The sequence below is a fragment of the Rhineura floridana genome, chromosome 8, assembly GCF_030035675.1.
Source record: "Rhineura floridana isolate rRhiFlo1 chromosome 8, rRhiFlo1.hap2, whole genome shotgun sequence".
In the NCBI taxonomy this organism is placed as follows: domain Eukaryota; kingdom Metazoa; phylum Chordata; class Lepidosauria; order Squamata; family Rhineuridae; genus Rhineura; species Rhineura floridana.
The window spans coordinates 133,464,685-133,492,665 of NC_084487.1; the positions used below are offsets into that span (position 1 = coordinate 133,464,685).

At 42.1% G+C, this 27,981-nt stretch overlaps 1 protein-coding gene across 6 annotated transcripts in view; it reads right to left on the reverse strand.

Moving 5' to 3' along the window:
• CRACR2A (calcium release activated channel regulator 2A) overlaps positions 1-27,981 on the reverse strand; it is a 184,679-nt gene that overhangs the window by 5,590 nt on the left and 151,108 nt on the right. For 5 of the 6 annotated variants that reach the window (XM_061582583.1, XM_061582582.1, XM_061582581.1 and 2 more), the window contains 5 exons: positions 26,908-27,235; positions 16,067-16,199; positions 12,629-12,710; positions 10,764-10,878; positions 7,008-7,109 (listed from right to left, as the gene is read on the reverse strand). In XM_061582583.1, the coding sequence (XP_061438567.1) occupies positions 7,008-7,109; positions 10,764-10,878; positions 12,629-12,710; positions 16,067-16,199; positions 26,908-27,235 (760 nt within the window). Of the gene's footprint in view, positions 1-7,007; positions 7,110-7,215; positions 7,277-10,763; positions 10,879-12,628; positions 12,711-16,066; positions 16,200-26,907; positions 27,236-27,981 lie in introns of all 6 variants that reach the window. The other variant, XR_009757629.1, reaches the window with a different exon arrangement.

The window sequence follows — 27,981 nt, forward strand, 5'->3', positions numbered from 1 at the left end:
TTTACAGAAAAAGAAAGATCTACATGGACTACAGAAAAATATACAGCAATCACAACAACCAAAGAAGAAATTTAACAGGATATACTGCTTATAGGTAATGGAATATACTAAATCCTTTTACACTTATTGCTGTCAATAATCTGAGTCCCTCTTTATTCCTCCCATATATTAACAAGAAATTAAACAACTAAACTAATTAACTGACTAACTGAACCCTGCAAAGGAAGCCATAGGGGTAAGTATTTAAAGAGGTATTAAAGTTGTCAAATGCTGAGTGGGACATAACATTATATCAAATCCCATTCATATGCCTTGCCAATGGAGAAAATGATCTCTTAACTGGCTGCTCTAATCCTGCCTGTCCAGGTTTGTAGCCAATAAATGAAGTCAGGATTGTGATTGACCCTGCATTGCAAAGGTAGAAAACTGTTGTTTTTTCCTGTTTATCTGAAAATCTCATAAATTGGGTAAGTATATGCCTTTCAGCAGTACCAACAGTCTTTTTTTCTGTTGTGTGTAAGAGTCAAGCAACTTTAATTTTTCTGGGCAGTTGAAGATGGCACTGTTTTGAAAACCTTCCCAATATAAAGCTTTAATCCAATACTTGCTTTTCTGGGAGTAAAGCTGCAATGCCAATCCCACATAACCAGAGTAAACTGCACTGAATTCAGTTGGACTTACTTTTGAGTAGACATTAATGGGACTTTTGAGTGCACATAGCAAAGGAATGTTCTTCTGTTGTAAATCTTTCTCTCCCCCTCCAATCCTATTTTTAAAGCTTACATAGATATCACTTATTTTATTATGTAGGAAACTAATACTGATGTTATTTTTAAAAACGAAATGTTCTGCAATGAGCAACTGGTTCTGACAATAAACTATTATATGGGGTCCATGTATTTTTACATCTCCAGTGTGTGTATGGAGTCTTCCCAACAACCCTGTAAGGTAGAATTGCCAAATGGAAACCAAGGCAGCTCACAAGAAATAAATCCCTTTAAAATCCATAACCATATAAAGTATAAACAGTTGCAAAACAGCTTAAAGTGGCATGATTCTGAATTTTGGGTTGGGTGAGTGTTCCTTATCACTTGAGGCTGCAGTTCTATGCAAGCTTCCCTGTTTGAGTAAGTCTCATTGAATACATTGGGACTTGCTTCTGAGTAAAGAAACACAGGATTCCACTACAAATATCTTTACAGGTTGTGTAAATAATAAACATCTTTGACAGTCATGCTTATATAAATATTTCTTCATACTATGTCCCGATAAGAATTTGATTTCACACTATGGTTGTAAATTATTACTTCCTCTACATTGTTCCTTGGGGTGGTCATGGTTCCCCTCTGCTGTTTTCATCCTGAGGGGCAGGTTAGGCTGAGAGATGGTGAGTAGCCCATGGTCACCAAGTAAACTTTATAGCTCATTTCCATTACAAAAAATTAATTAAAACGATTTACATGCAGGCAAAGTTTATTAAGTAGATCCACACAATACATTTAAAGAACATCCAACTTGCATTTAAATTGCATGACTTCCCTTAAAGAATCCTGGGAAGTATCATTTCCCCCTCACAGTTATTGTTCACACCAGAGCCGCCCCTAGGCATTGGAAAGCGGGGCAGTTGCCCCGGACCCCACGCTTCCCCCCCCACTCTTGGTGATCTGCTCACCAGCCGGCTCCTCCCTCCCTGCCTGCTCGCCTTTGCCAGGCAGGGCACAGCACTCGCTCGCTCTCTTTCTGCCTGGGACGGGGGCACGCTTGCCTACCCGCCATGCCGCCACCGCCACTCCTGCTGCAGTCAGGGGACAGCCCCGGGGACAGCGAGCTGGGCTGGCAGTTCCAGGTCTGGTGCCTGCGCACCTATGGCGGCGACTCAGCCAAGACCGTGACCCGGAGCAAATGTGGGGGGCCCCCAACTTTGCTTTTGCCCCGGGCCCCGCACATGCTAAGGGAGGGCCTGGTTCCCACTACCCTTAACAAACTACAGTTCCTCTGATTCTGTAGTGGGATTCATGGGATTCAATAAATAATGTGAATAATGTGCTTTAAATGAATGATGTGGATCTGCACTAGGTATGCTGTGCATTCATTTGTGAATTGAAAAGAACAAATTTAAAAGATACTTTTTTAAACAGGGAAAGGGCTCTAGCTCAGTGGCAGGGCATATGTTTTACATACAAAGGTCCAAAATGCTAGTCCATGTCATCAGTACTGAGCTAGATGGTATCAAATGGCCTGAGTCGGTATAAGTAGATTCCTTGTAACTAAAAGTGGAAAGAGTCCCAAGGGCCATAGTGACTCCAAAATTTATTTATGTATTTTATTTACAAAATTTAGATACAGCTTTATTGTAAAAAATCTCTAAGCAGTTTACAGAAGTAATTAAAACAAAATTATTGGCAAAAACAGTTAAAGACAGGTATTTAAAAACATTCAAAATAATAAAACCAACAATGAGTTAAATACAGATAAAAAACGCAATAGCTTCTACATGCCTGGGAAGGCTTGCCAAAACAAAAATGTTTTCAGCAGGTGCTCAAAAAAGTATACTGAAGGTGTACCTAATGTCAATAAGCAGAGAGTGCCAAAGTGTTGCTGCCACACTAAAAGCCTGATTTCTTACAAGAACAGAACAAGTACTATGTGGCACCAGTAACATGGAAAGCACACCTTGAACTTGGCCTGGTAGCAAATCAGCAACCAATACAGATGTCAGAGCAGAGGCATTATGTGCTGATAGGGTATCATTCTTGTCAGCAATCGTGCCATAGCATTCTGCACGAATTCCAGTGCCTGGGTCAGGTTGTGCTGCATGGGGATTTCTGTGACTTTGGCTGAGTGGCTGCCAGGATTTTTTTGGTTTTGGCTTTTGGTTAGGAATCCTGACTGGTTGTGGGATGCTGAGTTTTCTGCCTTAATCATAGGAATTTTGTTGTGGTTGGTATGGTATTGCATTTAGGAAATCATCACTGTCTTTTGTTTTTCTTTTTCTGTTTGCATTTTAACCTCACTCCCTTAGAGCCATAGAAGCAACAAAAGTGGTTCCATGCACTCAGCTCAACCCTCTTAAACCCACTGATGATGCACCTTGTTGGTTGCATGATGGGTTGTTTCTTGCCCAATAGTGGTACAAGAGAATTCACATACTGGGAAGTGTGGCTGCAATTGTTGTTCCCAAGCTGCTGCCTATGAAGGTAGACCAAACCATGTGTGTATTCTCTCTGTCAGTTATTACTCACTAGAATTGTGTTGGCTGTCAAAGTGAGTTTATAGCAGTCCGCAAGGCAGACAGAAAAGAGTCAAGAACCTTCTTACTCTTACTCATTTCTCAGACCTCTTTCTGAAGTGAAGGGTCAAATCTGTAAAGACGTTTGGAGCAGCCATATAAAAAGGTAGGGGCAGGTCATTCCAGCCAGAGGGCATGCCAGCCTTGCTTGGATATGGATATCTTTGCAGAGGATCCCTAGTCAAGCTTTACCAACAGCACAATTGAAACCATAGTCCTGTTGAGTTCTATGGGGCTTAGTCCCTTAGTATGTGTGTTTAGAATTGCAGCCTCCAGGGACATCCATTTTTACCCCTGACTGCTCCTATCTAACATCTCCACAACACTAGGCTCCTTTCTTCCCACAAAGGCCTTCTGGTGACTCGGCTGGCCTGAGGGCACTTAAACCCTTCTTGCCAGAAGCAAGTAGGTTAGATTAAATGTTCCCTACATAAGCTCTATCTTTTAGCTAAGATTCTATCTTAATTTCGAATCAGAGAAATGTTTTTGTTTGAATTGTATGCTCCAAGCAACTGTGGTTGATGCTTAAGGTATCATGCTTAATGACATCACTAGGGCCCTCCCCATGACATCACTACGGCCCACCCCCATGACATCAGTATGACCCACCCCCGTGACATCAGTAGGGCCCACCCTTCAAATCTCAGGGTTTGGGATGTTTCTGACCTGGCAACCCTACTGTTAATGCAGCCTAAAATAATATTTGCCTGTTTTGCAGCCATATCATATCACACTGTTGGCTCATCAGTCCCAAGATCCTTCTTGCATGAAGTATTGCTGAGCCAAGTATCTCCCATCTTATAGCTGTACATTTGATTTCTTCTGCCTAGGTGTAGAACTTTGCACTTATCCCTGTTAAATTTCATTCTGCTGTTTTCAGCCTAATGCTCCAACCTATCAAGATCCCTTTGAAATTTGTTTCTTGTCTTCAAATAAGTAAGTATTCCCTGCACATCCTCATCCAAGTCATTAATAAAAACGTTGAAGAGCACTGGGACCGAGCCCTATGGTATCCTGCTCATTAACCCCCTTCACTTGAATATCTTTCTTTAGAACTTAAAGAGCAACCCTGTGTACAATTTCACACATGTAAGTTCTATCAAAATCAACTCTATCCATTTATCTGGCATAAACACATATGTGGTTGGGAGGGGGAGGGGGTTATCAACAGTGAGGTCAAAGGCAAATGTAGTGCAGAACACAACTGGGGTAACAACAATAATATTAATGATGGTCACCAAACATTTATCATACAGGACTACTCAGAAGTCCTTCACTAAGTTCAGGAGGGCTTAGTCCCAAGTTTTGTGCCACTTGGAATCTGTTGGATCATTACTACGTCCCAGTACGTAGCTGTTTGCATTTGGTTACATTTGGTTTCTTTTGTCCCACACCACTACAGTTGCAAAAAATTACATAATTGATTTTGTCTCCTGTAAAATAGTGCAATGGTCTCTTACAGTTCTGTTGATTCTGCCCGTACTTTTCCTGATTGCTTTTATTCACAAGTTAATGAGCCAGGTAATTGCCCATCAAGCAGCCGTCTGCCCTCAGGGCTATTTTCTGTCTCTGACATGAATAATGAAAGGACAGGACAGCTCTCTCACTACCATTGCAAGTAAATGAGGATTACAAAAAACTACAAAAAAAATTGTTTCAGCATTTTACTATGATATGATGATGAAATTGAACACAATGATGAAAAATAGGATTGCCCTCCCCCACAAGTAATGCAAGTATTTCTTTTTAAATAAGGAATGAATCAAAAAGTGATAATGCTGGATTTATTTGTTTTACTTTTTTGCTTCCATTTACCGCCCCTTCTGCACTTCACCTCAGCGTGCACTGACTTTTTGTTTCAGGCAACAGACTCCTAAACAGCTTTGATTGTGAAGCAAATGCACGAGTCATTTCATTTAAGGAATTAGCAAAACATAGAAATTGATAGTGGAATACAGCACTTGTTATAAAAAGCGTCAGTTCATTAAAGACAAAACGTTCACCAGAATTTTTTCTAAAATTGTATCAATAAAAGCCACTAGTAGCAATACTGACAACCAATCCACACACAATGCAAATGACTTAATTTCATCTGAGTTTCATCCATGCCCCCAAATAGCTGAATTCTTCACTGTCCCTAGTAAGATTGCAGCCTTATTGTATTGATCATGAGTTGCTGGATCATCTTATTAATCACCTCATGAGGAATTATAATGAGAGACTTTTAAAAAGAAAGCGATGCGTTTCCACACAACTTACTGCAAGGGGGCAACCAAACCCCAAACTGGGAAGGAGGGAAGTTGGAAATAGGGGTGACTGGGCAGGGAGCAGATAAAAGGGGCAGTCTCAGGGTGTCCTTTCCTTTTGCTTCTGCAGCCAGCTAACAAAGGGGAAGGGGAAAATGCCACACTTGTAATTACAAGCATCTTCTCTCCACAGTTCTGTTTTTTCCCTCTCCTCTGCTCTGTCATTCCCTGAGATGGTTTTTCTAATGCTTAGCTTTACACTACTTGACTTCCTCCAAGTCCTGTCACACACATTCTTCAGGCCAGGCCATAAAAATATTAAAATATAATATAAAAATATACATACTACAATCAATAATAAATAATACAATAAAATACAATGAAATAATGAAATAATAATGAATAATAAAATAGAAAAATATTATAAATGTATAATGCCACTCATTCTCATTCTCTAAACACGGCTGCTCTACTCTCTAACAGACAAAAGACGATGATTGGATTTGCTTAGCATTACCCTTTTGGAAAATATTGTACCTGGATTGACTGGCAGCATTGACTGGGTCTTTTCTATCTCCATGCTAAACGTCTGTGTCCTGAAGGCATCCTGAATGCTCACAAGGGGGGAGGGAAGGGGCAATAGACGGAGTTTGAGTCCCATTGCCCTGTGTAGGCTTCCCCTATGAGAACAGGTATGGGGGGGGGATGGTATTTCTCCAGGAGACAGAAGTGGGATGTAGCAACACACAGTGATTGCTCAATGGATGCACCTGATTGCCCTTCAGAGACAGAAAATGGACCAGAGAGAGTGTGGGCTCTGGCTGAGGGGAATGCCAGAGTGTGGGCTTCGGTAGGGGGGTGACTTTAAAAGATCTCTTTCTGTCTCTTCTCAGGAAAAAAAGCCTCAGTGCCAGGAGGAAAGGGAGGGAGGGGAGAGCTGCTTCTGCTCATTCAGTGTTCTGCATAGATTGCAGGTGCTAGTGACAAGGATGAGTTTATAAATCTTCTTCCTTTTCTCTAGGGGTACAGGGCAAACATTTGCAACTGTAGTGCCTTCTGGTAAAAAGGGACACTGCTCTTGTCTCCAGCATCCCAAAATGGAGGTACTCAAATGTATGTGCTCCCATCAGGATATGTAAATCAGCTCAAACTGAAGCAGATCCTTGTGAGTGCATGTAGGCTAATGAGTGATTCAGGGGGATTCTCCCTGTAGCTGATCAACACATTGTGACAAAGAGCCCACTCTCACTGGTGAAAATGTGGCATCACCATAGCTTATTGAGGCACACATAATTGATTGTGGTTCATATCTCTGAAGGCATCAGTAAATTAATGTCAAAAAGGGCAATATTCATTGACTAAGTTATTGAAGACGTTCCCAAAAGTTACCAAGTGACCACATGATGGGTTTCATTTTTCATTAAACATCTGTTGTTGGCTGTTTTAAGAACAATATGTTTTTCATAGTGTACCTTGGCTAGATGCTCTCCTAGTCCACTGGGGACCTCACGTTCTTTTGCATTATCGGTTTTATTACCAAGCAATAGGACAGGAATATTCTCCCCTATGGCTTCCTGTGAAAGAATAAACAGCAGTTAAAATATGAATTCTCCCTTCAACAAAATATTAAGAGATCATAGCCAGCAAACTAAAGTAATTATGCACATACATCCCTCTCACCAAGAGCAGCACTTCTTTTCCTCACAGTAGTGGGTGGCAACCCTTCACATATGGTTTGACCCTGAACGGGATACATCAAAGGGGTTATTTGTTTGGAGTTGTCACTTCAGGGGTAGAATGACAATACCCCTGAGGTATTGTTCATGTTATATTATGGCATGGAATTGAGATGTATGCATGACCATATATAGCATTATGTGCATCTCCTTGGCTACCTAGTATGAGAGACTGTTGGGACCCTGGGAATGGGATGACAGGTTTCTATGTCTGCAGGTATGGGGCGGGATGCCTGTGGAAAGGATTTAGTTTGAGATTAATTGTTGTGATGTGCCCTTTTAGTATGTATTAGTAGTGGGACACAATAATGGTCTTCATAAAGATGTAGGAAGGAAGTCAGACTATAAAGCACATGGTCTTTCATGTCTGTATACTTGTGCCCAGAGTATTGGAAACAAACAGGACAAACTTGAACTCTTAATACAGGAGGGTAAATACGACTTGATAACTTAAACTTGGTGGGATGACTCTCCAATACTGGAGGCATTCAAGAGGCAGCTTGACAGCCACTTGTTGGGTATGCTTTAAATTGGATTCCTGCATTGAGGGTTGGACTCGATGGCCTTATAGGCCCCTTCCAGCTCTACGATTCGATGATTCTATGACTTCCATGTCTGGAGTAGACACTGAATGATGCACTTTTAATATCTATTGCATGCTGTCTCTGCCAGTAGTACTCTTGCAGGGCAGTTCGGCTCTGCAATAGAGTTTGGCTTCCTAGAGGGGCTAGCCAGACAGCTAGCCTGACTGCAGGCACCTGTGTCTGCATCTACCAGCCTCAGGGAATGCTGCCTTGGTCCATGGGGACCTGCCACTGCTGGAGTTTTCCCTTTGGAAGCCACTTAGGCAAGGACGTTATCCCCAGGTGTGTTGGACTGCTGATTGGGTTGATTCCTGTGTGAGAGCCAGGAACAACCAGGAGGGGGTGTATGCGCCTAACCTAGCCGTTTGGTATAAGAAAAGGGGCGCTGGGGGATGGAGACCTGGTGAGAGCGTTGAAACCATTTGTGCATATATATGCAGGAACCTTGGTGGGTGGTAACACTAAGTTAGTGACACTAAGTTCTCCTTTTGAGGGACTGAACAGCTGCCTTGGGCAGAGGGAGTCCCAATCAGAAATGGCACCATGTGTCTGGGTCAGAGGGAGCAGGTGCAGGAGGTTCAGAGGGCTGCTATTATCAGGGTCCTGTGGAGGGGAAAGTATGGAATGGCAGGGAGGAAATATTAGTATAGAAGAGTGGGGAGCAGACATTTGACACCTGTTGCCCTTGCGCAGCCTCCTCATCAGAGACTTGGGTTCCCATGCTGACCTGCTCTCCCATCTGGTGGTGTTGCTAATTAATGCTAGATCAGTCAACAATAAAACAACTCTGGTCATTCACACCATACATTTTAAAGCACTATTATACCTCTTTAATAGTCGTGGAGAACCCTGGGAACTGTAGTTTGTTAAGGGTGCTGACCTCATAGAGCAACAGTTTCCAGAACAACAGTTCTCATGATCCTCCATGACTATTAAAGAGGTGTTATAGTGTATTATAGTGCTTTAAATGTATGGTGTGGATGTGACCTCTCATCCATGATTTGACATGGGGCATCACAATACCACAGGTCATATCCAAGATCTGCTCTTCGTTATAGAGAACATTGGGAAGGATCAGGGCAGTAAATACTGTTCCACTGTCATAGACAGACCACACCCTGGTGAGGTTTGGATTGATTGGAATTGCACAGGTGGAAAACCACTTAGATCATTCCAGCCCAGAGACTGATAAATCTGAGGGCTTTCTAAATGTTCTGAAGGATTTCCTAGGTAGTATGGCTGGTAAGCCTATCAAGGCCCTAGTTTCACTGTGGAACAGTGATATATGGCTGGTCTACATATTAATCTTGATAAATCAGAGGCTCTGCTTTGGGATTTGGGGCCAAGTACACAGCTTCTTGTTTTTTATTTTTTTTGTTTTTTATGAAATTGTAGCATAGATGCATTTTTATAAATAAATAAATGAAATCACAAGTGGGGAGAGAGCTGTTGCACTTGGGTCCTGCTTGTGGGCTTCCCATAGGCATGTGATTGGCCACAGTGAGAACAGAAGGCTGAGCTAGTTTGGCCTTTAGTCAGATCCAGCTGTGCTCTTCATCTAATATGATCTACTCGAAGGGCAGCACCTCTCTGGGATCAAGCAGATAAAGTCTTTCTTCAGATCCTTTTAGCTAAAGATACTGGGGGTTAAATCCAGGACCTTCCTACGTATGTTCTACTACTGAGCTATGGACGCTCTCCAATAAACTGGATGATTGAATAGGCTGAAGACTTTCCCAGTCCTGCTAGCTGATCATGTAAGAAACTGAATTCTGGACATAATACATGCAAAGAATATGTTCTGCCACTGAGATATATCCCCTTGAAAACATGGTCTGGCATTTAATGGGACAAGTAGGAATTACTGTAGGTTTGTATACAGAAGCTGCTGCTCGACTCCCCTCATGTATTTTGAATAAGACATGAAAACAGGCATTTCAGAATATCATAAAGCTCTCATGTTTCCTGGAGACTCTCTTCTGAAAGCATAGATATGTCTGGATTTCTTTCTTTCTTACAGCACTATTTCAAAACCAAAATGGCATGACAGCCAACATGGGTTTGTCTCCCAGTGTGCACTCAGCAGGGAACTGCAGCCGTTCATGGGTCTGGTGTTTGTCACATTCACACTTTACAAATATATAGATAATAATATATTTAATAAATCAGTAGCCAACCACGCCAATTTTTTTTTTTGGAAGATTGTAGGTAAATGGCCCAGAATAGCTAGAGAGAGAGGCCTCTGGAAGATGAGACCTCCCCCCCAGATCTGTTTGTGTCTCTGAAAAGGAGCAAAGAAATATGCGGGGGGGGGGAGCTGGGAGCTAAAGGATAATAGGCACCAACCCAGGGTGTTCAGTCTGTCTCTCTGCTGATCGGATGTAGGGCGCTGGAATTGTCATCTGTAAGAGTTTTAAGCTATGTGCCTCCAATTATGCTCTGCCTGTATATTTGTAACTAAACTAAAATAGTACATGGATTTCTTCAATATCCAGCCAGCTCTTCTTCCAAAGGGAACCAAACACTGGGCTGTATCCAACACCTACTGTTCTGCCAGTTCCTGTGTATCTCCACCTCTCTTTTCTGGCATACAATGCTAGTCGAACCCTGCCCCTTTTTACTGTAAAACTTGGTGGGATCAGTTCAAATGCATTTTAAAAAATTTGCTTCAAAGATATTTCACACTAATCGGCAGATCATCCTGTTCCCCCTCCAGGTGTGGCCAATGGAAACACTTTGCTCGCAGCCTATGATACTGAGAGTACTAGACCCATTAAAATTATGAACTTAATTGTATCTATTAATTTCAATAGGTCTGCTCTTAGTAGGTCTAACATTGGATACAATGCTGTCACTGAAACGTCTCAACATTTGGGGAAGTGGGGTATTTAAATCCAATCCATCTTACCTCAATGCTCACTAACCATTGCTTCACAGCAGTGAATGTATCTCTTGCTGTTATATCATACATCACAATCACACCATCAGCTTTTCGGAAGAACTGCTTGGTGATGCTGCGGTACCTGCAAATCCATTCTCTTTATAGATCTTCAATCAGTAGCACCAAAAATATATAGCAAATAAAACCAACAGAGCAACAAGCCTACTACACTGGCAGCCTTTCCCAAACGTTGGATTCCCAGACGTTACTGGACTACAACTCCCATCAGCCCCAGCCATCATGGCCAATGGTCAGGAATTATGGGAACTGTAGTCCAGCAACATCTGGGGACCCATAGCTTAGGAAAGGCTGTACTTCAGGATGTGACCGTGTAGAGTACATCTAATGTTACTAGGATATGGCCACAGACACAGCATGGTATATACTGGACTCAGTTTCCCAATTCTAAATTCATCCTAACTCTGTCTATGTCCAAGGTTGACCATGGTGCTCCAGCCTTCGGCTTTGAAGCTGTAAGATAGAGAATTCAGGCTTAGTGGCTGACTGCAGTCTTCAGGACTCTCCCTAAGAGTATACCTATAAGGCCCTGCTTGGTGCCCTCCTTGCCTGGCTGAATGTGTCCTTGAACTATAATAATGCTGCTTGCTTACCTGGATGGAGAAGTGTGTGGGTGTATAAACATATGACTTGTGCATGGCTGGAATGTAGACTACTATACAAAGAGTCACATCTGGTGCTCTCCCCACCTTTGCCTCTGGCTCCCAGTCACAAGTGGCCCCTAGAAGGTTACCCATGATGGAATGTGTCATTCAGGCTAAAAAATGCACACCCCTGTTGTAAGGCCTCTGTAGCTCTGGAGTTGATACATCCTGGTATCCAGCATTTGTGGAAGACTTGAGGTGAAAATCTTCCTGGCTTCATGGTCATCTTCAAGATTTTTTCCAGGATGTGTGTGTAAATACTTCATATAAATGATTTTGCTGCTACCTTTTGCTTTGGGGTTGATACCTTATTCCTAAATCACAGCTACACTAAAATTCTGGATATCTGATTTTTTCCCCTCTCCTATGGACATCAATCATTTATCCACCAGGGAGGACTAGCAGCCTTCAAAGCAAGGCGAGAGTCTAGATCAGGGATGGAGAATCTTTTCAGCGAAAGGCCACATTCCATTCTGGGCAATCTTCTGGGAGCCGCATGTCAGTGGTGGGAGAGACTACAGGAAAAAGTGGGCAAATTTATTCATTTTATATCCCACCCTTCTTCCTGAAGGAGCACAATGTGGCACTGTACATTTTACCCTTGTAGAGTAGGGTATTTCTACACACACATCCCTGCTCTGCATCGCCCCCACCCCCGCAAGCAAGGGGCATTATCTGATTTCCAGGATACATTCCAGCCTAGCAAAACCCTTGGAGTGCAAAGCAGGTGGAGTGAGAAATGTGGCCTGGGAGGGTGATGAGGAGAGATCTGAGGGCCCAGGAGACTGCATCTGGCTGCCAGGCCTGAGCTTCTCCACCCCTTATCTAGATAAGGGTGTTTCATTGCAGCCTGTTTTCTTAAATGTCAGTGAGTGCTATGACTTCATTCATTGGCTAAAAACACTGAAAAGTGGAAACAGGCAAGTTTCTCACAGAAGAAACGAGAACAGGGCCTACACATTTTGCCTTGTATCTCAGGTTCTACAAATGCTAATAGCTTACTCTTTTTTTAAAAAAGAAAAGAAATGACAGCTGGGGATTACAATTAGTTTATCCAGCAAAGGGAACTGCCCCTCTTCCCTCCCCCACAGGCAGACACCCATGCCTGGCTTGAAGAAATAAAGGATGGCTCTGACTGTGTTGCAGTAGGACACAAGGGCATTTCCTCACCTTTCTTGTCCAGCAGTATCCCAGAACTGCAGCAGTACTTGGTTGTCATCCACTGGCACTGTTTTCATACTGTAATCCACACCTATAAAGGACACAGTCCACATTGTCTCCTCCTTATTATACAGCCACGGGAGCGGCTATATACTATATCCAGCATGGATTTTTCACAGTCTGCAATGTTAAATTGAAAATACCCCCCATGCCATTCTGGTGCTTCCCATAAGCTCATTTCAAAACAAAACCTTACAAAACTTATAGTCCTGAACTCTGAAACGCTGGCTTAACAACCCTCTCAATTTTCATGGCAATACACAAAACAGTCAGAGATAATAGAGAGTTCAAAGTCTAAAAAGAGAGAGAAAAAACCCAGAGCCCTTTTGGACTTTTTTCTCTGAGAGTTCTCATAATCTGTTGAAATTCATTAAAAATCAGCCATGTTTGTAGAGTACCTGGAATCCTATTACTGACCTTTCCCCATACTCTGACCTTCAACTTCTGCAGTTTAAAAGTTAAAAAAATGCCTGGATTAATTTAAGACATTTTGCATTGAACTGAATGATAGTGTCAGGCATGCTCAGTAAGAACCAACTATCAGTGTTCTAAAAGCCAGACTCACAGCTGCTTTGCTTGGCTAATCAGGGAGCCACACCCACACCAGACTTTGATTTCACTTGAGACAGTCGTGGCTTCCCCCAAAGAATCCAGGGAAGCGTAATTTGTGAAGGGTGCTAAGAGGAGACTCCTATTCCACTGACAGCGCTCCAGTGGCCAGACTGGTTTAACAGTCAGCCACTGTGATTGAAGGTCTGTGAGGGGAACAGGGCGTATCCTAGCAACTCTCAGCACCCTTCACTAACTACACTTCCCAGGATTCTTTGAGAGAAGCCATGGTTGTCCAAAGTGAAATAAAGGCTTGGTGTGGATGTGCCCAGGGACAGTTTCGGTTTAAATTTAGGTGGGAGGCTACATGTGCCTGCTGTAGAGTAAAACAGTGGGGAAACGTTGAAAAGAAATGATACTGTTCACAATGTTTTCCTTTTGGAAAGGAAAGGGTCTTCCCCTCTGCCCAGTGCCCACCCACAAAATCTCCTCCCCTCCCCCTCCTCCTCCCCTCCCTGCCCCTCCCCTGGGTCAGTGTTGGACTAAGACCTGGGAGACCAAGGTTCGAACCCCTACACAGCCATGAAGCTGACTGGGTGACCTTGTGCCAGTCACTGCCTTTCAGCCTCAGAGGAAGGCAATGGTAAAACCACCTCTGAATACTGTTTACCATGAAACCCTATTCATAGGGTCACCATAAGTCGGGATCAACTTGAAGGCTGTCCATTTCCATTTTAAAACTTGTTTGCACAGAAATAAATCCTATTGAACTCAAAAAGTATACAAATGATCAAACCCACCCTTCTATCCCCTCCCTCTTTCTTTGCTCCTCCCTCCCTCCCCATCCCCTTCCAATCTCCTCCTTCCCTTACCCCTCCTTCCCCTCCCCTTCCTCCTCCCCATGGTCAGTTTTAGCTATCTTAAGCATGATTGCACGGGAGTAAATTACGTTGAAGTCTATAAACATGCAAATGATCAAACCTGCCCCCCTCCCCCTTCCTTTGCTCCCCTCCAATATGCTCCTTCCCCTTCCCCTTCCCCCCCCTCCTCCTCCATGGTCAGTTTTACCTATCCTAACCATGATTGCGTAGGAGTAAATCCCACTGAACTCAATAAGCATCCAAATGATGACCTCCCTTTCCCCTCCTTCCCCTCTCCTCTCCTTTCCTCTTCACCTCTCCGCTTCCTTCTTTCTCCTCGCCTGCCCAATCCCTCTCTCCCTTTCAGTCGGTTTTACCTATCCTAAGCATGATTGCATGGGAGTAAATCTCACTGAACTCAATAAACATTTTCTGCTTACTATTTGTTGAGTAAGGCATAAAACTGTTTCTTCGATCAAAAATGAACCACCAAATCTAAAAGAACCTCTGCTTGGAGTAGCTATCCTGAGACAGAACATCCTATTCTGCAGAGCTTGGAAAAGTTACTTTTTTAAACTACAACTCCCATCAGCCCCAGCCAGCATGGCCACTGGATTGGATTGATGGGAGTTGTAGTTCAAAAAAGTAACTTTTCCAAGCTCTGCTATTGTGCCACTAGCTGCTCCTAAAACAGAAATGGTGTGCAACTTTGCATATGTAGTGCAAGTAGTGAGGGATCAGGTCAAAAGTTGAAGATTGATAAGGAATTGATCACTAACACCCAGCAACCTCAGGTCATCTGGTCCAGATTGATTGCATTTTAGGAGACTAAAGGAATGTCAAAGAAGAACCTTTGAGAATCCTGGAGAATGAGTGATGTTCCATAGGACAGGAGATGTGCAAATGTCTCTCCAGTCTTCAGATAGGAGGAAAAGGGAGATCTGGGAAACTATAGACCAGTTAGTTTAACTTTGGTACCAGGGAATACACTAGAACACATAATAAAAGAATCAGTTTGTAAGCATCTTGGTAACAATGCATTGATAAGTAGGCACTAGCATTGATTTGTTCGGGAATTTTTTTGCCAGATTAAGCTTATCTATTTTGTGATCAGGTTGCTAGCTTAGTGGATTGTGGGAATGCTTGAGATAGCATTTTATCTTGACAGCATTTTACAAAATCCCCCATGATAGTTAGTAAAGCAAACTGATTTAAAGAGGGCTAGATTCACAGCTGGTTGGAAAACTTTTCAAAGAGCACTCCAACATTCATCAAAATGAAAGTCAACAGAGACAAATACAAAGTACTCCACTGAGGCAATAACAAAAAAAAATCAAGTGTACACATAGGATGAGATAATTGAATCAACAACAGTACACATGAAAAGCATTTTGCGATTGTAGATGATTATAAGCTGAACATGAGACAACAATGTGATGTGGATGCAAAAAAGGCTAATGCAATTTTAGGTTGCATTCATAGAAACATTGTTTCTAAGTTATGGGAAATACTACACTTGACGGATTTTATCTGGAAACAATACTTGAAAAAGGATATGGACAAATTTAACAGGAAGGCCCTCTCAACTCTGATTCTTTTATTCTGTGTATACAATATTCGGTAGGAGAGGAAATGGTCAGTAAGTTTGATTGATAGTACAGTGAATGTCCAAAATTTGGTGATTGTAGACTTCAGATGTAAATGCTGAGAACCCAGATGAATTCCATGAGTGCCAAAAATAGATACCGTATCCCCACAATTTAGGTACACATCACTGAATGCTAACAATACAATTTAGATGACTATCAGCATTCTATCTCTATCTCTAGGGGGTTTTGTATATGCATAACATTCATCTGGGACTGTTAGTCTTCAGAAGCAAATGCTGATCATTACAAATATCAGGAATCCATTATAACATGCAGTGTCGTGTGAGACAAGAGTGTGATGTGTGTGTCCTTTTCTTTAACTTACTTACCAACTGTAGCAGCAGTGCCTGGGGAAAAATGGTCTTCACAGAAACGCTTTAAAAAGGACGTTTTTCCCACACTTGAATTGCCCACGACAACAATCTTGAATAAACCATTTGGGGCAAAGCACAACTGTTCATCCTTCAAGCAAGCACAAATATAACTTGTTCAGTAACTAAACGTCTAGACTGTGTTGCCTTTTGAGATGAGGCTTTCCTTCAGGAGATATTCAGAAATAAATGCTTATTTAATTTAATTTATATCCATTCTTCAATAGTATGGATTGGATCCAGACTAAGTTAGCTGAACTTTGGTTCCATCAGTATCAGCTGGGCAAGTTAGTTGGGCAATTGGACCTAAAGGCAGCTTAGGTATGATAATATTTCAAAGTTGGCTTAAATATTTAAATAAACAATAATACAAAATATAGCACAACAAACTAAAATTACAGGAGACTCAATAATATAGACCATCAAAAGATAGAAACAATAGCCTTCCAGCAGACAGATAAAAGTTTGTCTCCTCACCATCTTAAAAAAAAAAACCTGAGCAGTAAGATGACTTTAATCCCCTTGTTAGGAAAAACTACACAACAACCTGCTCTTTTAAAGGCCTTGGGACAGGTGGGGCTGAAGGCAGGGAGCCCAAACAGTAGGTGAAGTCTGAGCCAATGATACAGCCAACACATTCTAGTCTAGTCCCTATCCTCTTTGCTGAGTTCTACACAAGTGCAACACTGAGACTAAGCAGTTTTAAGTAAGAAGGGAGATGGTTGAAGGCAGACTGAGGTTGGTGGGACAGTGTCCCATGTGCCCTAATAGAGCAGCCTCCACAGTTTAGCAAGAAGATAGGCTGAGTGTTGAGGACTGAATCTCTTTCCTACTGTTCTTAACATCTCCAATGAAGAGCACTCTAGCTTGATATACATTGGGAGCAGATACTGTCTATTTTAAAAATCTTTAATTAAGTTTAGTCATCATCTTTGTTAATTTTAGAGTGACTTTTTCAGCTCAGTTTTGTTAATTCAGAGTGACACACAATAGGTGCAACTGTGAAATGGTTGGTTCTACAGATTCAGCTATGGCAGAGATGTTTTTCCACTAGCAGAGATAAGCTTTACTAACTGGTAAGCACATGTGCTGTGGAAGCCTTTGCTATTCCTGCAGACAACTCTGTGAGCACAGACCTGCCATTGTTTTTGTTGGTAGTACCTGACATTAAGCCTCAAGCAGGGCAATCCAAGAGTGGAATAGAGGCAGCCTCAAATCTGCTGGATCTGCCCCTTAATACTAATGAGAAGCCCAGGACTGGGGTCATCAGCTGCATCAGCATGGAGCTGGCATAGTTAATTGAGATTTGCCATGGCAAAAAAGTCCATTGACTCTACTCACCCTGGCCAGCACAACCAAAGCTTGTGGATGGATGATATGCTGCTCACTCCCACCACCACTCCACTTAGGATTGCTTGGACCATATTTATGTGCATTAGATGTAAAAACCAAATATTAACACAACCACCTGTACTAAGAGGTGTAGAGGAGGAGGCTGACACCTTTCAAACAGCAATTCATGACAGTTACATTTGCAAAATACAAGTAAAAAAGTTAAAAGGCATCCTCATCCATCCAAAAGACAAAATAGGGACAAACTTAAAATGTAATCACAAGAACAGGATCTTTAGTAGTGGCTCACTTCATATTAAATGCCAAACCGCATTTGGCCATGTCTGGACTCAGAAATAAAAGCCATCAATAACAAGAGAAAGGAGGCAGAGATAAAGCCTCAAGGGGACACAAAAATTTAAAAAAATAGCTCAAAAGATATTTCAAAATACACTTCTTCACACACATTGCAAATAAGAATACGCCATATAAAACTTTATATAACAGAGCCAGAGTGGTGTCACTCTGTGGGGTTAGAGTACTGGACTAGGCCCTGAGAGACCAGGGTTAAAATTCCCACTCATCCATGAAGCTCGGTGGGTGCACTTGGGCCAGTCACTGCCTCTTAGGCCCCATCCAAACGTACCTCGATTTTCCATATTTTCCATATTCACTTTATCATCGGAGAGTCCCCACCCCAGCTGTTTGTTCACAGTTTCCAATATTGACAAATGTGCTGTTTTCGCGCCCAGACATGAAATCCCATTCACTCCAGTTTTTCACAAGGCTCCGCCTGTAACTCCGCCCATATGAACCAATTGGTCCTCAAAAAACGATGTGTTCTAGCTCCCCCCATTGCCTCAAGCAGAATAAATCTGCATTTCAACATGCATGCGCTTTTGGAGACTGGGCAGAAGAACGCGATATTTTGAATTTACTCTGTGTACACACACACACACACACACACACACACACACACACACACCACACACACACACACACACACACACACACACACACTCCTTTTCCTAACCAAACTCCTTCCTGGGTGGGCAGCAGCCATCTCAAGCAACAAGCCCTAAAAACACCTTTCTCTCTCCCCTTTCCATGTATGTTTTCTCCCCCCCCCCCCGCTCCTGGAGTGCATCTTCCTGGGAGATCAAGTTATTCTTTCTTTCATTTGGGGGCAATTTTTTTTAAGGAAGGGAAGGAGAAATCCCAAGCAGTGGTGGGAGCGGAGGATCTGTGCACCTGCCTGCATTTGGCAGCTCCTCCCCACCTCCCACTCCCTCGAAGTCACACAAGCCGTCCAGTAATTCCTCACCTCAGTGGGGGGAATAAATGCCGGGGAATTGTTTGGTGACACAGTGAGAGGTGCTCTCCCACAGGACTTGCCCTTTCCCCCCTTTCCCATGTGTGTGTGCGGGGGTGTGTGTGGACAGGAGCCCCACCATTGCGGGAGGGTGGGGCAGAGTTCCACTGAGTGCACGGCTGAGTAAAACTACCAAAGCTTATGGAGAACTGGCCTGCTGAATAGGGGTCAGCATGGGGCTGCTCTCCAAGCCTTTGCGCTGCCAAATTCCAGCAGAGCCCCTCACAATCAGTACACACGAGCTCTGCTGCTTTCCCCACACGCATGCGCAGATCTCTGAATGCCCTATTGGCTGGAAAGGAGAGAAGGGGCTCGGAATATGATGGGGAAATGCCCCTGAACCGCCCCTGGAATGCCTATCAAGGTAAACTCTGCAACATTGCTTCCAAGCTCCATGAGGCAATGCGATTGATCCCCACTTTAGGAAGTCATATCGGCTTTTTCCAGGAATTGCTAATGCAGATATGTGAGAGCAAAAATCCGCAACAGCTTGCAACTTTGTATGGACCACAGCAAATTAATCACTACACAAAGCAATTACATTCCAGATTATACGGTCGTTTGGACGAGCCCCTAGTCTAACCTTACAGGATTGTTGTGGGGATTAAATGAGGAGGGGAAGAACTGTACGCCACCTTGAGTTCCTTGGAGGAAAGGTGGGGTATAAATGAAATAAACAAACAACAATTAACGAAAACAATTATACAAAATAATAGGTTTCTTCTAAATTTCAGAATCTATGTTAAGAGTTGCTTGCTCTAGGCAAAAAGAACCAAAAGTGTACCCTATTGTCTGATAGTTTAATGACATAAGAACATAAGAACAGACCTGCTAGATCAAAGCAAGCCCTATCTAGTTGAACATTCTGTTCTCAAGTAGCTACCTAGATGCCTACAAGTACCCTGCAAGCAGGACACGAGCACAACAGCACTCTCCCTGCTCATATATGATTCCCATATCTGGTATACAGAGGCACATTGCCTGTGACAGTGGAGGTAGAACCATAATTTGTACCCACTGTTAGCCTTTTCTGTAATGAATTTGTCTAATCTTTTAAAGCTGTCCACGTTGGTGGCCATCACTATGCCTTGTGCTGGTGAACCATTTAGTTTAACTATGCCCTGGCAGATCCTCCCAGTCAAGCCTGTCCTGGCAGACAGCTGTACATTAGATTTGCCAAAGACCTACATGTAAAATCCAATAGTTGTAGGGCTGGATATCCTGGTTGTGTCCCAGATACTTTTTTCTTTGATTTTTAGGTGACATCCAGACTCCCAAAAGGATGTGGCTAGGAGAAGCTAGGATTGATTGGATACATGGCTTTGAGCCACAGTTGTCCTAAGGGTTTATACTGCAATATAGTCAGGAACACCGTGTGCAGAGTCACAAGCCAAGTAGTCTTCTATGGAGGTTGGGGAGTTAAAAGATTATTAATTTTTTACCACTGCAGATTCCTTAAGGGTGCCTATGCCATTACCTGGGAGTAAGCCCCACTGAACTCACTGAAATTTATTTCTTAGTAGACATACACAGGTTGCACTGTAAACATTTTAATAAAGTTGTGACCTTTACTTAATCCCAACAAGTGTCTTACACCCTTATTGGTGGGCAATGGTTCTCTACTTTTACATGGGATTCACACAAATGCTCAGAAGAATAATTTTTGAGGAACCAGCCAAACTTGTCACATAAAGGTAGTTTAAATCAAATGGCTGGTTCAAATCTTTATTGTAGAACAGTGTGGCCATAGGTTTCCAGTTGGTTTATCTTGTGCCAGAACATTTTGCTGCTACTTGAGAAATTAAGTGCATTCAACAGTTATCAATTGAAGGTTTACTTGACCTTAAACTGAAGAGATGGTTGCCTGCTTTAACAAACTGTAATTAAAGATACCTTGCTATTTCTATTTTGAGATTATTGCAAAAAACCTTGTGGTTTTACAGTATTCAAGATATGAGCAGTCTTAAATACTGTAAGGGTGTTTTTCTCCTGTAATGGAATGCTTATTGGTCTTGATCTTACATTTAAATTAGGAGTGGGCACAGTGTTGATTATGGTCCATGGACCTCTGCCTGATTGTTGGTGGGACAACCAGCTTCCTTGCTCTTTTTAGCCTCAGAATAGCTGTGTTAGGGCAAGTTAGGACACGACCTGTTTTCTGTGCTGGGATTGTTCACCACCCTCAGCCCCAAAGAGGAAGGTGGTGATGCCCTCCCTTCTCCTCTCAGAACCATCCTGTGTGTGGAAGAGAAGCAGAGAACTACCTGCTCTGGAGGGGATGTTATCAGTTGCGTCTCATGAGACAAAAGTGAACAAGAAGCCAGCAGATTCCAGCTAAGCCCCAGCCTGTAAGGCAGGGGTAGGAAACCTCTGCCCCAGTGCCCAATTATTGCTCTCCACATCTCTCTGACTGACCTTTGGGACTCTCCCCCGGCCACACCCCCTCCACAACCACATCCTCTCTCTCCATGCCATATTCCTCACTAGTCTTGCTTTATATTCTCCTTGAGTGTTTTGCCTAGTTGAAATATGTCCTTGAACTCTGATCATGACTCTTGCTTGCCTGACTGGAAGATGGGTGTTTGTGTTAAGTGTATTAAAGACTAGCCAATTGTACAAAGGTAAAACTCACATTCATTTGTAAATTTACATTTATTTCCCCACCCACTTTTGCCTCTGGCCCTATCTAGTACTGGCCTCTGAAAAGTTGCCCCAAAGTGAATATGGCCCTTGGACTGAAAAAGGTTCCACATCCGTGGTCTAAGGTCAAAAACTTTGGACTACATTACAATCAGTTCCAGGAAAGTTGGGTGATGGGGAGGGAGGGGAGGAAAGGATTGGTGGTCAGCCTTGGTAGGGACAGAGCCATACCAATATCTGTTCCATTCTGTTGTGACACAGAAAGGGAGGGGTTGTGCAAGCTTCCCTTCCACCCAGCTCTCACAGCAGAACAGGGACCAGATAAAAGAGGCAGTTTGCGGGTTTCCTTCTTTGTTTTTGCTTCTGCAGCCAGCAAGGAAAGGGTGCAGTAGTGCTGGGGGTGCTGTCCTGTCCTTTCATTATTCTTTTCAGAGACAGAAAACAACCCTGAGGGCAGATGGCTACTTGATGGTCCTTGGCTCATTAACCTATCAGTGCTAACTGGAGCTGGTTACAGGGACCATACAACCCCCTTGTTGCGACAGCTCCACTGGCTGCCAGTTTGTTTCTGGTCACAATTCAAAGTGCTGGTTTTGACCTATAAAGCTCTATACGGCATAGGTCCAGGCTATTTGTCAGACCATATCTCCCCATATGAGCCTACCCGGGTGTTGAGATCCTCAGGAGAGGCCCTTCTCTCAGTCCCAACAACTTCGCAAGCGCGATTGGTGGGGACGTGAGATAGGGCCTTCTCGGTGGCTGCCCTCTTCCTAGGGAAGCACAAATGGCCCCTTCCTTGCTATCCTTCCGTCGGCAGGCAAAGACTTTTTTATTCTGACAGGCTTTTGGACTAGAAGCTGTTTAAGATAGGGCCTCATAAGGTCTGTTGTATTGTTCTATGGTCCTATTCTTAATGTTTTAAATTGTCTTAGTATTTTAAGTGTATGTTTCATGGTTTTAATGTTACGAATAGTTTAATTCTATTTTAATTGTATATTTTTGTATGTTTTTTACCTTTGTGTGGTTTTTATTTGTAAGCCGCCCTGAGTTCCAGTTTTGGGAAAAGGGCGGGGTAAAAATAAAGAGTAATAATAATAATAATAATAAAAACATGGAGATGACATCAGCAGAACTGTAAGAGACCATTACACCATTATTACAGGAGACCAAACCGATTATGTAACTTTTTTCAATGAAAAAACAAAATCCTGACAAACTTTATGATATCTTTAATGAACTGAGGCCATTTATAAGGATAGCTTTATTCCACTAACATTAATGTCTATGTTTTGCTAATGAAATGCCTCGTGCATTTGCTTCAGGATCAAAGCTGTTTAGGAGTCTGTTGCCTGAAACAAAAAGTCTGAGCATACTGAGGCAAAGTGCAGAAGAGGGAGGTAATGGAAGCAAAAAAGCAAAACAAAGCACCATCCAGCACCATCACTTCTTGGTTCATTCCTTGTTTATAAAGAAATACTTGTTTTACTTTGGGGGAGGGGGATCCTGTCCTGTTTTTCATCATTCATCATTGTGTTCAATTTCATTATCATATCATATTAAAATACTAAAACACAACTCTGTTCAAGCCACATTTACTTGCAGTGGTGATGGGGGAGCTATCTTGTCCTTTCATTATCTATGTCAGAGAGAGAAAATAACCCTGAGCAATTACCTGGCTCATTAACTTGTGAATAAAAGCAATCAGGAAAAGTACGGGCAGAATCAACAGAACTGTAAGAGACCATTGCACCATTTTACAGGAGACAAAATCAATTACATAATTTTTGCAACTGTAGTGGTCTGGGACAAAAGAAACCAAATGCAAACTGCTATGTACTGAGACAACAGATGTCAAGCGGCATGAAATACGTTTTTACTTGGGACTAAATCCTATTGAACTTAATGGAGTACTTCTGAGTAGCCCTGTATGATAAATGTTTGGTGACCACCATTTATGTTATTGTTATTATCCCATTTATACTGCATTACATTTTCCTTTGACCTCACTGCTGATAACCCCCCTCCCCCTCCCAATCATGTATGTGCTTACTGCCAGCTAAGTGGATAGGGGATTGCAGTTTTAGTTGACGTTGTTAGGATTTAAATTTGTGAAATTGTACAGAGTTGCTATTTGAGTTCTAAAGAAATATAATCTGGTGAAGTAGACTGTACTTCATCACAGCTTCTGTCATAGTACATTTGTTACTCTGTTACTTTGGGATTTTTACCTTAGGGCTCTACCCCACAAGAAGAAAGAGTGCATGAACTATAGCTGCAGAGGGAAAGTTGAGACTATTTCTGCTCTTTCTCCATAGCACAGGCCTCTCAACACCCAGCTCTCGCCCTTTTTCCTTTTAGAGTCTATTTTTAAAAAATCTCTCTCACTCTACCCTTCCCTGCTGCCAGTAAGGCACAAATAAATTTTACGCATAGCCCTGCACATGCCTTCTCCAGAAGTAAATTGCACTGAGTTTGGATATGTAGGTAGAGGACTTGTAGTCTTAGTTGAGTTTAGCAGAATTTGTATGCCTGAAATTGTGCACAATATTACTGCCTAAATTGTAAAGGTAGATATAGCCATCTTTTGTTGAGTAAAGCTTCCACATCCCAGAATTTCCCCCCAGTAAGAACTGTGTGATTTTGCCTGAATTGCCACTTTACCATCAGATGATGATGATAGAGAAGGCAAGGCATTTTTAAAGTAATAATTGTGTGTCCAAATGGACACCCAGTCATAGCTTGTGGACACCCAGTGGAAGCAAATGGACACATAAAATTTAATCAATGAACAAAGAAAAATTGCAAAGATTGGAAGCCATTAAATCCTTGACTAGAGATATGAAATTTTAGTGAAATTGAATAGAAACAGTAGAGGGCACATTGCACAGTAATTCTTAGGGTTCTTACAAACCACCAGTCTTTCTGGGGGGGAAATCTTTTAACAAAATCTCTCTCCTGTACACTGTGATGACTTCCTTAGTTCTTTTTTTGGTAAGAATTCTGCTACAGCAGGGCATGGATCATAAGCATCAGTTCCTATGCCGTTCAAACTCGTTTCCTAATTTTCTGTACAGATGACAGTGTTAGCATATGCAGCAACAGTTAACTGAGACTTAGGATTGGTTTCAGTAGATACTGACTGAACAGATCAACTCCTTACATTGAACCATTACAGATGCTTCAGCCTGTGGCAGTAGATCATAGCAAATTGCAACAATAATTTTTTTTCTGAAGTGGGTTCTGGAGAAATATGAGGTGGTACTGCTGATTTTGGGTCTCATTTTGGTTCAGGTGCTGCAGAGGCAGCAGCAGTACAGGTGAATAAGGTCTTTTTCTCCTGAATTGTTTGTTGAGTATTTTTCTGCAGTTGTTTTGTTTTCTTCCTTCTTCCTGTCCAGGTCATTACAATTTAAATACGTATTGTCAGTATTGTTAGATGCAGAATACGCTTGTAACCTTACAAGCTATGGCCGCCTGGTGAATTCTTGGGATGAAAGGGATATTTGTTCCAGAGAGGGAGCCATAGGAGTCAGAAGAAAAGAGTCAATACCTCTTTTATCCATATGTGTAGACTAAAGGCAAAATTCCCCTTTGTACAGCACAATAGAGCTACTAGTGCCATCTTTCAGCCACTAGGGGGCCACTCAGGGGACAGGAGACATAATTTGCCAGTTGGAACAGCAGATTGGGTCAACAACTCTCATAAGACAGTGGTTCTCTTGGTTGGATGACTCTTTGAGTGTCACTCTCCCAGCTGTAAGGTATTATTTGTTTGACTAATGAGTGATTATCTGATCTGTAAAAGTGCACAAGAAAAAACTATTTCACCCCATCTTCTGCGTTGTTGCTTTTTCCTTTTTGGATGTGCCCCCAAAATAGGCTCCAGAGGGTTGGAGGGAGAAAAGAAACAGGCAATTCTGTTGCACAAGTGGATTTCCATTGCACAAGCAGGAGAACATCACTGGATGTTTGCCCATTATGCTTGGTTTCTTTTAATTAAATTGTGAAAAAAAGTATTTTTTTTTAATTGTGTTTTAAAATTTGTATATTTGTTTTTCTTGTTTTTAATTGCGGTTGCCCAGAGAGCTTCAGCTGTGGGGCAGTATATAAATGTAATAAATAAATAAATAAATAAATTGGATAGGGTTATTTTCTATAATATGAGAAGGGGATTCTGTATATGTTCAGAGGCCAGGTCTTAATTCCTAAGAAAGGTGTTAGGGCTCAAAAGTGGAAAGCTGCCTGAAGACCATGTCATTTGCCCAGGAAACCCTGCTGCTTAATTTGATCTAATGTACAGTATAGGCCTATGGCTATTGGGAATTGTTAAGAGACCATTATTCCCCTCACAGAGCTCCAATTCCCAGAATTCTCTGGGAAGAGGGGCTGACTGAGTGTTAATTTTATTTATTTATTTATTTATTAAACTTGTATACCACCCCATAGCCGAAGCTCTCTGGGTGGTTTACAACAACTAAAAACAAATACAATTTAAAATACATCTTTTAAAATTAATTTAAAACACAATTTAAAAATTTAAAACCATTCTGGCCACTGGAGCTCTGTCAGGGGAATAGGAATCTCCCAACAGTCAGCACCCTTCAGAAACAACCCTTCCCAGGATTCTTTGGGGAAATCCTTGGCTGTTTAATGTGGAATAAATGTATGGTGTGGATGTGGCCTTATTTTCAGGGATGTATGCATAGAACTGCAGCCTAAGCACAGTGGTAAACAGTGGTGGCTGGTGCCCATCAGACCTGGTGGGGCTACTAGGAGGTCAAGGAGCATGTCCAATGGTAGTCACAGGGGAGTGGCCACATTCTGGGACGAGGCAGAGAGGCTTGACTGCTCTTTCTACTGAACCCCAAGCTACGGTTTTGGGAAAACATGGGGAACCATGTTGGAGAGTTAATGCTGTGAGTCCTTCCATCTTATGCTCAGGTTGTGTGAATAAAACCTTATATTTTACAGACACCACAGTCTCCACTGAAGTTCATTCTAAGGAAACCAACCCAGGGTAAAGGTTGGAACCACGGAGTCTATTGCCACTTGAAGATTGGGGTGCACACAACAACAACAACAACAACTATTATTATTATTATTATTATTATTATTATTATTATTATTGGCTTTGCCTGCATGCTTTGTGCACCAACCCCACCAACACTCACTCCACTTGCAAAGCCCGCCCCCCCCCAGTGCCTCCAGGTGTGGGTGTGTGATGGCTGCGTTGGCTTGCTCAGCTCCTCGCCCAATTGTATCAACTGTTCCTCCACCACCATCCCTCCACTGCTGCCCCTGCGCTGCCCCCGCCCTGTCTCGTTTTCTCTCCACCACTAAACCTTCCCACCCACCCCCTCTTTACTCCTGCCTCTCTTCATTTCTCTCCTTTGCTAAGCCTTCCCATCACCAAAATCCATCTCCAGAATAAAAACAATGTGAGTTTGTTTCTTACATTTGCCAGTGTTTCTTTTCCTAATGGCTGCACCGTGGGAGAGGAAGGTGTCAGTTCAGATGATGGTTCTATTTGAATCCCATTCATTTCTGTTTCTGGCAAAATATTTTCATCTTCTTCAGACCATTTGGTTAGTGTTGTCTCTCCTGGGTTATCAAGAAGTTGGGGCAGATGATCTTCTTCAATTGATATTATTCTTTGGAGATGCTTTCTTTGGGCCAGTCCCCCACCAGTAGCACGGTCAGAATCTATTGAAAGATACCCATTCAAGCCAAAGGAATTTCTTCTCCTTGAGGTGCTAAATGTATCATCATCTTCTGAAGATTGGCTAGAAAGGTATTAGGAAAAGCATTATGCAAATATAGCATAATTAGAATCTCAATATCACAGTGAACATCTGTGCAAACTGAATTCAGAATTCTGAATCTGAAATTTGGATTCACATTTTGAATACAAAATGAAATATTCACTAAATTTTCAGCAAATATACAAGCATTAAGAAAATATCTGAAGAATATTCATCAAAGTTCACAGACAGAATGTTGAGTCATTTCAACTCTTCTGATGTCATTAAACAAAAACAAGTTGCTAGTTAGTTGTAGGTACATGGCTATGTTTGCTTTGGTTCTTACCATGCTTTTTGATACAACATAGGTTTCAATGAGATAACCTGCTCTAGCCAACCTAGTAGCATTCTCTTTAGTATTTTTCCTTAGGGCAGTGGTTCTCAAACTTTTTTCCCATTGGCCGCTTGAAAATTGCTGAGGGTTTTGATGGACCACTCAATGATTTATATTAAGACTAAACTTCTTAATTCTAGCCATCAATAACTTCACTGCTAATAGTCTCTACTCCTTTCAAGGTTTACCAATGCATAAAAAAGAACATGAAAGGGTATTTGTACTTTCTTGGTCTGAACATATTGCCATCATTAAAAGCAAATATGTTATCAAGATTAAACTTTAGTTCTAGCCTTCCAATAATTTTATCAGATAAAGACTCAAAAGAATGGCAACATGTTAATGAATTTATATGGCACAATGAAAAGGCGCAGTTGAGTGCAACTACAATGTA